The following is a 13,363-nucleotide window of genomic DNA, read 5'->3' on the forward strand; positions in this document are numbered from 1 at the left end:
TGAGTTCTGTTGAACTGGAACACATCTGTAGTGAGTACTATTGAACTGGAACACATCTGTACCGAGTCCTATTGCTATTACCTGTACAAGTGTTATTGACATTGTTGCAAGAAGTAGTATAACCAATTAGATAATTATTTGTGATCTTTTTGTTAAATTCCCATTCAGATATAATATGCCTGTGCCCATATGGAATTACATAGTAGTTAGAAGAAACACAAGTGTTTTAGGTTTAACTGTAATCTGATAATGCAGATAAGAATGTGTCTGCGACTTACTATGATGGCAGCTGGTAGGAAGAAGAAAACTTTGCTTTATTGTGGACTGGGTCTTGCTCTGATGTTTGCTATAATTCAGGTGACATATTTCAATGAAGCATACAGCCCTCTGCAGGTTTTGGCAGATGCTCGAAGTGAAGCCAAGAGGCTGCTTAAATTCATCACTCTCTACCATGTACATTGTAATGCTACCATACAGGGTGGCAATATGACCAACTGGCCCATCTGTATGGAGAAACCAATGGGAGGCAGCTTATTTACTGGAAATCAAAAAGTGGCATATTCTATCGGGTAAGTTTCTTTGGACTTGCCAAACCTAATAAGATTATTATCTTGAATGTATTAGAAGATCATGAGATATAAATTTTCTGGCAGCAGCTTCGTTGTTGTGAATAGTATGCTAAAATTTAAGAAACTAACAGAACATTGGCAGCTTTAGTGGCAAGTTAGACATTTTGTTTTGAAGAACAATTTTCTTAAATTTTTTGTTTTCATTATTGGCATTTCCATTCTTCCATGTTTATGGCATAGTTTGCATTCTTTTTTTTACCAAATTTAGTTTGTATTACTAATAATAGTCAGCAGACTGAATGTTCTCTCTGTTACATCTCTATGCCCTTAAATTAAGTAACAGAACTAAAAGAAACCAACAAGTTTATTAAAATCAACAAAAATAAATTTACAGAGTCAACATTTAAGAGGAATTTATAGTATTGTGAATTGTGTCCCAATAATCCCAAATATTCTATCACTGGTCAAATAGTAATGAGTGTTCCAAATGAATTCCAATATCAAATGTTCTGATGTCACAGTAGTGTTGAATAGGCAGATGTATCAAGTTTTTATGTATCACAATGATATAATCCAGAATGTCTTTGAACAAATTCATAGTAATCTCAAAATAGCGTTTTAGTCCAAAACATCAGTGAACACTTCGTAATTCCATTGAATAATTTAAATAAATGATTCTCTCAAATTATATCTGAACATGAAAGCAAATGATTCCACATCCTGAATTTCAAACAGGAATAAAAACCCTAAGACCAAGTTCATACCCTCAATTATGGACAAAAGTCTTGCACACAATACTAATTAAATCTACATAACACTTACAAAAATGAGTAATAAGGAATAGATCTCTGGTCTTTCTAGTCGGTTTTATATTTCAAAGGAGACATCTAAGATTTAGGTAATTGGTTGCGGTTTTGTGGATTTGATGCCATTTTTTAGCACATGGTAGGTTGTACATGGTGGCCATTACATTTTGTGGATGTAGAACCTGGGAAAACTTCAGAAAGAACCAATGACCCATGGGAAGTGCAGGCAAGCTTTCTCTCATAACCATCTTGGTTGAGCCAAGACTTGAACCCATCTGACAGGTGAGATATGAGTCATCTGTAGAGGCAAGTGCCTTAGACCACTTTGTCATCTTTGGTCCCTTTAGGTAAATAATTAGACCATATAGTATTTATCTCCCTTGTATCTTTTTTTTCTCACTAATTGATAAAAGGCCCAGTCAGTGAGGAAGGTCTTAGTACTTTCCAGAATATTACATTTCTTTAGCAGTTTCTATTTGTGATATGAAATATTTTTGAAATGTAAAAGTATATGCTGTTGAAAATAATATTTATCTGCAGGCTTCAAACATTAAAAAATATTATTATAGTTATTGTATTCATTTTTAGTTCTTCTGGTCACTTTTGGGATGGTCTTGTGGCCAACTGTTAGTATTTGGAGAATAGCCATGACACTTAACATACATGTTCATTCCATGGACTTGTTGACCCTAAGTGAAAAATGCTGCTGAAACATTCAGTCTTGAAATTCTTGTTACTGCTACCAATTCTGAATGGATGTACATATCCACATGATATTATCACTGTTAGCCTTTCTGTGGTGTCTAGTTAGTTTCAAATGAAAATGGTGCCAATCTGAGGTACAGAGGCCATCTTGAAAATATTGTTATGCTGCACTTCATGAACAGTAAGTAATAATGCCATGGAGTTTTCACCAGAAGACTTCGTCTAATGTCTGGCTGGTCCTAAATGAAAATGGTTCTGCTTTAAACATTCAATAAGTCTGCCACAGAGGTCATCTTGAAAGTCTTGCTACTTCCTCTGAATGGATGGTTATATCAACATAAGTTTTTTTTCTAAACTACTTCTTATGATGTATAGTTAGTTGCAAATGAAAATGTGGTCTAGTTGGTCCGAAATGATATAGTTCCAATCTGGCCACCACAGCAGCGTCTTGGAAGTCTTGTTATTGTTATTCCTCCAAAACAGAAGTCATATCAACACGGGGGTTTACACCAGAAGACATCTTGTGATTTCATATGGTCCATAAATAAAACAGCTAATTTGAAAATCTTGTTATTTTGAAGAACATCTTGAAGAATATCTTAGATGGTTACAACATTTAGCAAGTGAAATTAAGAAATGGTTGCCTCTTGAATTCCTGGAAATTCCATTTGGTCTGTGGAGCATCAGTCCCTTTAACTTGGTCTTATTATGCTTTTATTATTGAGTAGCAATACATACCTGTTACGCATCTGAATTACTTACTATAGAAAAATTCATGTAAAGGAAAACATAGTGTAAATTGGAAATAACTATTGGGTCTCTTATTGCTTTATCAAATTCTTATGAAAGTAAAGGAGTTTATGTCTATTTTTCACGTCGCTTAAAAGTGTTTTATGTCAGTTACCATTGTATCACATTTTTTATATTGACCTTCTGAAGAAAATCTAAATTGCATTATTAGGCACAAGCTTCATATATTAGTTTGCAAATTTTTTAAAGTGGGTTTCATAAAATTTAAATATAATGAACACATGTTTCATACTGCATAACATCGTAGATTTTTTATATAAATCATATAACATTGTTATGTGCTTCTTTTGATGTGGCACAGAATATTTGAGTCAGAGTATCCTTCTTTCTTTCTGATGCAGATCGGATAATTTCAACTCTCAGAAAGAGACATGGAGGTGATATTAATGGCAGATGAATATCCATTAAAATATACAAAAAGAATAGATCATCATAATAAAAGTTGGGCATTGAAAAACAGTTAAAAACATTTCTACTATTAGTGAAATACCAGCAATTCTAATTATTTATGTAATTCTTGGAACTTTGGAAAGAATTTTTTTAATTAAAGATCAGTCATTTTTAATAGCATAGGATTACATTGCGTTTGGTGATGACATGTAATCTAGTTATGACAAAGTTACTAATACTGACCGCTGGTTTGAGGTCAGTTTAGAATGGTCATTATTTATGGGTAGGGTCTTTTTGTAGCATGCAGTGGAAAAGGCATTATTATTATTGCTACATTTCCCAATCAGTTGATCAGATTGACATAGGGTTTTCACTAAAGAGCTGTTTGATCAGACTGACATGGGGTTTTCACTAAAGGGCTGTTTGATCAGATTGACATGGGGTTTTCACTAAAGGGCTGTTTGATCTCTGTTTGGTCCTAAGTGAAAATTGTGGTCCAAAGTACATATATCCTGTATGGCCACCACATTTGTCAGCTTGCTGTCTTTACAACTTCTACACAATGGCTGTGCATATCATAGTGGGCTTTGCACTACTTTTCCTAAATGGATGGCTAAAACGGTGTATTAGGATTTTCACCAAAAACCATGTGGTAGGATGGTAATTAATGAAAATGATGCTAATGTGATACACTGCTTAAGTAACTTTATTTTTTCCAGAAATATTATGATGTGAATAGATTTTGACACTGAATCATGTTCACTGATCTTTTTATCCATGATGTGAGGTTCAGTGTCAAAGGCTCTGATTAAAACATTTTTACTGCATTTAAATGTCTTGTGGACATGTTGATTTGAATATAAGAAGGTAGTATTTTTATGACATTTGGCATTTATGGATTTCCCAGGGATAGCAGAAAAGGTTTGATACTTAGCAGTTAAAAAGAAGAAACAGACTTATAGATTTAACGATACATATTTTGCTTATTAGAGTGTCAGTCTCTTCAAGACACTCTATGTTTCACTCTTGTCATAAAAAGAATTGCCATCAGATTTCCCAATTTTATCCTCAGTTTTTGACAATCAAGAACCACACTTATGAAACTTTTTATCCATTACAGACCTTCAGGAGATTATTCATTTGAAAGGATACTTGCTGTCAACTTGTCATTTCATGTGTACATATTTCATCATCTGCCAGTACCCAAAGACATTATTTATTCACTTGGAAACAAGACTTATGTAATGCAGACTGTTATAGTTCCTAATGAGCCAGCAGATTTTGGAAGAAATTCATATGGAACACAGACAATCAACAACATGATGGAATCTCAGCATCATACAAGGGTAGATGTTCTTAAAATAGATTTGCCCTTTGATACTTCACGTTCTCATGAACTATTTTATTACATGATAAAGGATCGTGTTCTTCAAAGAGTAACAGAACTGCATTTATCTATATATGTTGGTAAGTTATTTTTTATATATATATATATCTAAACATACAGTACAGCTCACATGATCTTTCAAAACTCAATTCTATGCGGTGGGGGAGGAGAGGATTAAGAAAAAGACCAAGTACCATCTCTCCATATATCTTGACAGAGTTATCATGGCATCTTGCAGATAATAGTTTTTGCACACCATGCTTTTTCATGTTTATTTTAATTTAAACGGTACAAACACGCTTGGAAGATAAATGCTCATTTGCAGAACTAATAACTTAGAACTAATAACTTAGTACAAGAAAAACACAGCAGCTCTTCTGTTTTCTTGCCATTATGTTGACAATAAACAATGCACATGGAGATAAGTGAATCATACTGTATGACCACAGGCTATTCCTTTGTTTGATTCTGTAAAAGAAATGTAGTGATAACTTGTGAACTATTCAATACAGCTAGTATCAAAGTTTTGCATTTGTCTGTTTATTGTCTTCCATTTCTTACATCAGTCAGATTAGTTGTTTAAAATGGACACTGGTCTTGCTTACCTTTTGTTATCAAAAATGACACCTACAGCACTTGATTGTTTGGGCCCCTTTCTGTTGAACTACCTTCTATCAAAATTAATTCCTTCTTTTTACGATTTACCAACAAAAAGTAATAAGTAATTCATCTAGCTGCAAAATCTCAAAACTTAGTTGAACAGGGTTCGGTTTATCTAAATACTTTACATCAATTTATACCTAAACTTGAGCATTAGATGAAATTAATGTTTTACTTTTTTGTTTTTCTGCTCTGTTTCCAATTGCATGCTATGCATAATACAGAAAAATGAGATGAACCTGTTCTGAAGCATTTCTAGATCGTTAGCTGTGTTTAATAAATTTCCTCACTCTCTATCTTTCATAAAATATGGAATCCAAATCACTGCTTCACATATTAGTAACCAGTTGCACTTAACATTAGGTATGTTCGTTTTTTTTTTTACATGCTTTGGTAGCAGTATAAGTATTCCCTGATTGCCAAGCTTTTTCTATGATCAGCTTCATACTTCACACCAAGTCAGTAAGATGTTCTTGCCATGTAAGTATTTAGTAATTCTGCTTATGTTGTGAAGAATCTTTCACCAGTGTGAGTTAAAAAAATTATGCTAAAGTGCTTATTCATGATAATTTTACATTTTTGATGCTTCAGATTTGACATTTGTGGCAATCTTCCAAATTAATATATTAAAATTTAACTGATTATAAATCTACATGTTCAGAAACTGGAAACATTTGTAAGTGGTAAGAAAAGTAATATGGCGGATCCCGCTATAACGTGATAATTGGGGTCCCAAAAAATCAGACCATGTTAATAGTGGGGTTGTGTTAATGCTGGGTTTTACAGTATTTGACTTTTTTCAGAGAACAACTCATTGGCACATATACGTGTATTTATGTCTAATGTATATGATGAATAAGGTATCAACACCATTTACTATCATGCCGTTGTGGCATGCACTTCATCCATAATGCATGTAATTCCATTGAAAAGTTGCACACATTTAAAATATTCAATAATTTTTGTCCTAGATCATTGTGTCTGAATTCAACGTCTAATATATAGCATGAACAGAGTATTAACACTGTTTACTTACCGTCTGATGTCGTACCATTATGGCATGCAGTTAATCCATAATAAATGTAATTCCATTGAAAAATTACACACAGATTTAAAATATTCAATAATTTTGTCACAGATCATTGTGACTGAATTCAGCTTCTAATATATAGCATGGACAGAGTATTAACACTGTTTACTTGCCCCCTGATATCATACCATCTGGGCTTGCAATTAATCCATAATACATGTAATTCCATTGCAAAAATTGCATACATATTTAAACTATTAAATAATTTTTTACAGATCATTGTGTGTCTGAATTCAGTGGGAAAAATTAACAGCAAAATTAGGCTTAGAAAGATGAAGCACATGTATGGTTCATTACGTTCCAGGGTCTATGAATGGTGTCTGTACAAATTTCATACTGCTAAAATTTTCTCATGCATTTTCAAATATATTTATCCATTGTAAATTTCCAATAATTAACGCTTGTACCCCTATTTGTTTGAACAACTACAGCTAGAATAATTAACAATCAATACATGCTTTCTGTGTGCATATAACTTTTACTTCAGATTTTGTGAATATCGAAAGAAACGTGTGAAAACTAATTTACTAATCATTTCGCAAAGTGCAGAGAATGACTTGCGTTTGTGAACTTGCTTTTCCATAATGGTAAAATATTTTTATAAAAAATAGGGAATTAATAATGAGTTCATAAGCAAACACCATACACATGTAAAACCTGACAAGTAAGTGCAGTAGGCCTTCAATAGTAACAAGTCACCTTTATAAAAAAAATTAAGCTGAACACATGTACAATTTCATACCTTTCAATTTCCAGCTTATAAAGCAGCCATTATCTACTGGCTAAATGATTGTGTCTAATAACACCGCCAAGCCCAGCAAACATGTTGGCGGCTTTTGTTTTTTGATGACAAATAGCCGTGATTGGAGTTGATGTAAAACTATCCCCTTGAGCAGTTTAAATAGCAGCAGTTAAAGGTGAAGAGGTCAGGTATAAATCACCACTTCACTTTTTACTTGATTGCCTGGCAATAGCTAGTGAGATGTGTTTGAAGGCTGCAGTGGGTGAGTCCAGTGTGCAAATTTGCAGTGTCAGTAAGTTTTATAGCCCATTATAGGTAAATCAGAGAATGATGCTTGATGCGTGTACAAGGACAAAAGTTATTACATATCATTGCCTTGAATGACATTGTTTAAGCCATATGTATCATATTTTGGACAGTTTGTGAATAGTGTTAATTTAAGTCCAATTTTACTGAATATAGAGAACGCAAAGCATGATCATTTCATTTGTTGGAAAAGTATTCAAGTGTAATTCATTTTTGAAGCTGATTTGGAAAGCTATCAGCAAACCCCAGCAAAAATAAATTTCAGAACTCTTGGTCAACGAAGTTTTACTTTGTGAAGCATGCCAGCCAAAAAATTATGGGGGGGGGGTGTGCTATTAATTTGTTGCACATTCTGCAGACAACACATCGACATATGTCAACTCGGGTTGGACCAGGATTCATTCAGAGACCCTCCAGTTGCTAGTAAGCACAGTGATGAATGCTAATGACAGGCATTACCTTCAAACCCCTTTTTACCCTATTGAATTTATATTTGAATTGTAGCTATTGCAACATTGTGTGACAATATTATAAAGGGGAAATTTTGGGTATGTGGGCATTGGAGTCCGGGTTTGTGGACATTGGAGGCCATGCTTGTGGAATTTCAGTTAGGGCTTGTGAGTTTATTTAAGTCACTAGCACTGGGCCTGTGTCCAAAAAAAAATCTTTGAGCATTGAATATTGGTAAGTTTTATATATTTATCTATATATGTTGGTAACTTGTATTTGTTTATCTATGCTAGTAAGTTGTATTTATTTATCTATGTATGATGGTAAGTTGTGTTTATCTATGTGTATTGGTAAGTTGTAATTATTTACCTCTGTATGTTAGTTAAGCTGTGTTTATTTATCCATGTATGTTAGTAAATTGTATTATGTATGTAAGTTTTATTTATTTATGTTTATAAGCTGTATGCCACATAGTTTCACAGGTAGTCAGAATTATGACCTTTTGTAACGGTGTCCTTAATTATTATTATTGCCAAACTCACATTTCTTTCTTCATTTTCTCATGCACTCACATACACACATGCAAATAAACACAAACACACATGCATATATAAACATATACACAAATGCATATAAACACATATCTCTTTCCCTCTTCTCCCATGTTCTAGAATAGTTCAATAAAATAGGATTACATGTTAGAGATTATTTTTCTAAATAAATAGGATATACAGTAACACCTGCCTTGAAAGACCACTGCATTGAAAGGCATCTACCTTGACAAACCAAATTCTCAATACACAAACTAATTTATTATATGGAGAAATAGCATCCAGTGAGTTACCAACTGTCTTGAGAGATCCTATTTTACTGACAGAAAGGATGTCTTCCAAAGCAGGTTGAACTTGTCTTGTTTCACCCCTTTTTTCCCCACTATTTTAATTTCTAGCATCTTGTCAAAAAGGTTGGGAGAATTACTTGTTATTGCAGTGTTGAGGCGTCAATCTCTATGAAGGTCTTTCAAGTAAGGATATACCGCTCTGTTGGCCTAGTGATTAGAGTCTCTGACTTGGATGTGGGAAGTTGCAGGTTTGAACCCCACCCAGTCATACCTAAGACTTATAAAAATGGTACTAGCAGCTGCCTCACTAGGCCCTAAGCATTAACAGGTTAGTGTTAGGACTGGTCGGCCTGGTGCCAGGATAATGTGACTGGGTGGACATAATGCTACATTTCTGCAGCATGATGCCCCAGTGCTAGGCATCACTATAAATTGTCACACTGCAGACAGCGTAGTAATATGACTGAAAAATTGCTAAAGCTACTTTAAAAATCCAAATCACACACACACTCAGTTAAGGATATTTAATATTTATTCCAAAGACAATACGTGTATGGTAGTAAGGTGGTATCTTGGTACAGGATAAGTGAAGAAATCCAAGTCAGAGCTTAATATGTCAAGGACATTGTGTTCATTCTTAGGTTCCTTTGCATTTGTGAACAGTTTACTGGTATGTATATAGGCCTCAAGCTTGAATTTTTGTAAAGTTCTTCTCAAAGATGTACATCATGTATATTGCACACTTAGAAGTGCTTTATTATTATCTTTTTTTATTTTGCAATTTGCAGACAAAGTAGATGATGACTACCTGTACAGTTGGTACCGAGCCCTATATAATCTGTTTCACAGTGAAAACTTTCGTTTGTACCACTCAGCATCCTCAGACCCCCTATGCCTCCAGGTCACACTGATGGAGTCCTGTGTTTACTACATGTCTTGGATAAAAGACCCAGGACCACAGACCTTCATTCTATACCCACCTGCCATTGATGGTAAGTGGTAGCTTTTGATAGTCTTGTGTATCTTTAATTTTTATTTTGAGATTGACATTGTCAATAATTGAGGGTAGGAATTTGGGTCTACATGCCTAATGTCATTGGGCAAAAATGTTTACTTGGTTTTGAGTCACATATAGAGCCTTGATTCTGATCCTAGAAGATTCCAGAAATGAATTGTGTTTACAGTTTGATGGAAATTTCCATTAAGATGATCTTCATACAGGTTCTCTTATTTGTGACTTGAATTTTTATATTAGGGTTGTTTATATTAAAAATAAGTATAACATACAAAGTAGAATCAATCTTTTAGTTGTGTTCTGTTTTTAATTTGAGATGATTAATATTATTCATTGGAATGATGTACTCAGAGGTTTCAGAAACGCGTAATCACACATATTTGGATGAATTTTTTTATATCTGGGACGCTGAAAATCACTTATACAGGAGTCCTCCGTACTCACGCATTTTCTGGACAGCAAATTCAAGGGCTTGCCAATCCTGCTTCAACCATCTGCTGAGTGGGAAAATGTGTTGATCAGTTTATCATTTTAGCTGTGCTGATATTTACAGTGAGAAAATTCAGTGGCTGAAAAACCCTCAGATGTACATGTTGTCATTGTAAGAGTACATCTGAAGAACATGACCCAATAGCTTGGCGGCAAGTTCAAAGACTTGACTAGCTGCAGAGTGGTGGGAAAAGGTACTGATAAGACCCAGTGATGTACTCATTACACCACTCCCTCGATAACTCGCGCACATCGGGGTCCAGAAACATCGACCACACTATAAGTGAGGCGCGAGTTATCGAGGGACCTATAAAATAAGCCCAAAACCAATAAAATGATTGACGACATAACGGAGAAATAAGTGGGGAGCGGGTAGACAGATTATACTGTTGAATACTCACTTTATAATCGTTCTGAGATTAAATGTTAATAAATATCTCTTCATAACGGTGTACTTCCTCATAGGACAACATTAATTTCAGGATAAATTACAGTATATTGAGAAAACATTATTCCACGTGGTTTCCGTTCGCTTAACATGTATACCACTTCACACATTGTGTACCACATCACTAATTTTTATGTTGAATTGGATACATTCTAGTTTTATTCTTTGATCCAAATTAGACGTTTTTTTATATACAAAAGATCGACTCTTTTCGAGAAACTGTCGATCGAACGATAGATAAATATTTTTGAATGTGATAGAAGTAAAATGGAAAAAAAAAAAAAGACAAGGGTTAATCAGTACTAACATATTTAATTGGTCTACAAATTTAAAACAATGTAAATTAGAACAAGTTAATACTTGCCGTTTGTGCCATGCTTGACAAATATCAGTTCTTTTTTTTGTGTTACTCCTTGGTTTCTCTCCTGCCAAGCAAAATCCCTCAGATTTCTCAACTGCATGAGCTTTACGTAGTCAACATTTTGGGTCTCTAGCCACCTTATGGCAATATCAAAATATTTGATTGCTTCCTGTGCAGAGGGATGGGGGGTGCAAAATCTGTGTCTGCATCACTTTCAACACTTGGGTTACTCCAGTTAGAATTGTCTTCTGCTGCAAATTTGTTCGCTATAGAAATAATTATAGTTTCATCTGACATGTATTCGGCTGTGGGGCAATCATTGTCAGCGCAAATCCACTCCTCCATAAGAGAAACGCCCATCTCAGGACCATGAGTCTGTACGAATTTCTCCCAAACAGCCTCGGCATTAATGACATCAGTTTCACTGAAACCTTCGAAGTCACTATCATCGTCGTTGTCTCTGTTACTGTTTTGCTTTACGTCAAAGGCAGCTCCAAGACCCTTAATCCAGCACCCGAGGTCTCTTGTAATTGATTTTCTTTTTAATGCAACAAACACTTCCCCAAGTTGTTGATCAAAACAAAGCCGGCATGTACATGTAATTAGGTTCTCACAGAAGTACTCACGGGTTTCGATGTGACGGTCGATTGACTCTTTTAATGTTTTCAATGAACAGAATATGTTGTGATTATAATGTTTACACTGAAACTGAATTAAAGGATTAGAAGGTGACTTTCACACAGAAAGACGTTTAATTGGTGTTTATTTCATTTTCTGTTGCCACCTGTTAGCATTTACCAGAAGTTTTCATTGATCGCTATTTCACCAGACTGTTTATTTACAGTATACTAACAACTATTTATCATAAAAACTTACATAATATGTGATATCTTTAAACAGAGGTCTCGCTAGGATTTCAAAACTGGGTCTTTCTGCCTCTGAATTCAATCACTAAATATCAGTACATTTTCTCACTCGGCCGCTAGTCAAAGCCTTTGAACTAGCCGCCTAGCTGTTGCATCATGTTTTTTTTTTTTTTAATGTACTTTTATAAAATGGCAACAGTACATCAAAGAGTCTTTCAGTCACTGAATTCTGTCATTGTAAATATCAGCACAGTTAACTGATCAACACATTTTCCCACAAAGCAGGTGGCTGAAACAGGACCAGCAAATCTTTGAATTTTCCTGCGCACCTATTACATGCGTACGGAGGACTCCCGCCTCGGTGATTTTCTGCCTCCCAGATCAAAAATTGGCATCCACATACGCGTAATTAAGCGTTTTCGAGATCTCTGAAATTAATTCTTCTTTAGAACTTGCAAATTTCAAAATATGGATTATATTTTTACGGGCATTAATCACCATTTTCAATGATAAAACGAGCAATGTATCAAGGTTTAATTTATCAATTCTTATCGTAACTTTTTCATGTTCAGCATATTTTAAAGATATTTTAAATACATTTTCTCTGGAAAAAATCGGGAGCCAAGATGGACACTGCATTATAAGCGGGATCGCGAGTTATCCGGGCGCGAGTTATTGAGGGAGCGGTATATTGTGTTTGTTTCCAAGTGTAGCTGAATAAGTAGTGCATGTGACCTCGAAATCAAGACATGTTGAAAGTTTGACAAAATGTTGTTTGCAAATTTGGACAAGAATTTTGGGGTTAAATGGCAAATTGACAAAGATTGGAATGAGATTCAGCAGAGTGCTAGAAGTTACTAGAACTGATATTTCATATGGAACACTATGTGTGATGCCTAGCTTAGTGCTTGGAATAAGACTTTTCCAAGGCCTGGCATAATTCACCCTCACTCTAATGGACAAATAAGAGCAATATGTCAATGGTGTAAAGAAGTTAGAAAATTAAATTCAATGGCAATCACTGGTTCTACTTATCTGGAAATTTAGGTATACCCAATATACTTTTGGTAGGGGACTGCAACTTTTGCTAGTGGGACTCCTGTTTTTCCCAAAATAGGAGTCCAGAACTCCTAGTTTTAAAATCCTAGCGAGATATCTGATGAAGTGCTCTAGAGTATTTTCAGACTAAATCACTATTTTGGGATTACTGTGATTCATTTAGGGACATTTTGGATTATATCATTGTGATACATAAATACTGTTAGCACATGAACACTATTCCAGGCTATTAGCACATCAAGACATTGAAGATTGCAATACAGAACACCATTAGAATTCAAACGGACTACTCTATACCTTATGACTTGTGATAGAACTTTTAGTACTGTTTGGTATTTAATTCACAATACTGCAAGTTCTTTTTAAATT

The 13,363-nt window shown here is 34.6% G+C and overlaps 1 protein-coding gene across 1 annotated transcript in view; it reads left to right on the forward strand.

The window, feature by feature from the left end:
• Positions 1–249: 249 nt before the first annotated feature.
• The window catches only part of LOC149804606 (uncharacterized), a 53,128-nt gene continuing 40,014 nt past the window's right edge, over positions 250–13,363 (forward strand). The window contains exons 1-3 of the mRNA XM_089942357.1: positions 250–569; positions 4,401–4,747; positions 9,545–9,748. Of these exons, the coding sequence (XP_089798483.1) occupies positions 250–569; positions 4,401–4,747; positions 9,545–9,748 (871 nt within the window). The remainder of the gene's footprint in view (positions 570–4,400; positions 4,748–9,544; positions 9,749–13,363) is intronic.

Source organism: Sinohyriopsis cumingii, chromosome 2, assembly GCF_028554795.1.
Source record: "Sinohyriopsis cumingii isolate HCF-2022 chromosome 2, ASM2855479v2, whole genome shotgun sequence".
In the NCBI taxonomy this organism is placed as follows: Eukaryota; Metazoa; Mollusca; class Bivalvia; order Unionida; family Unionidae; genus Sinohyriopsis; species Sinohyriopsis cumingii.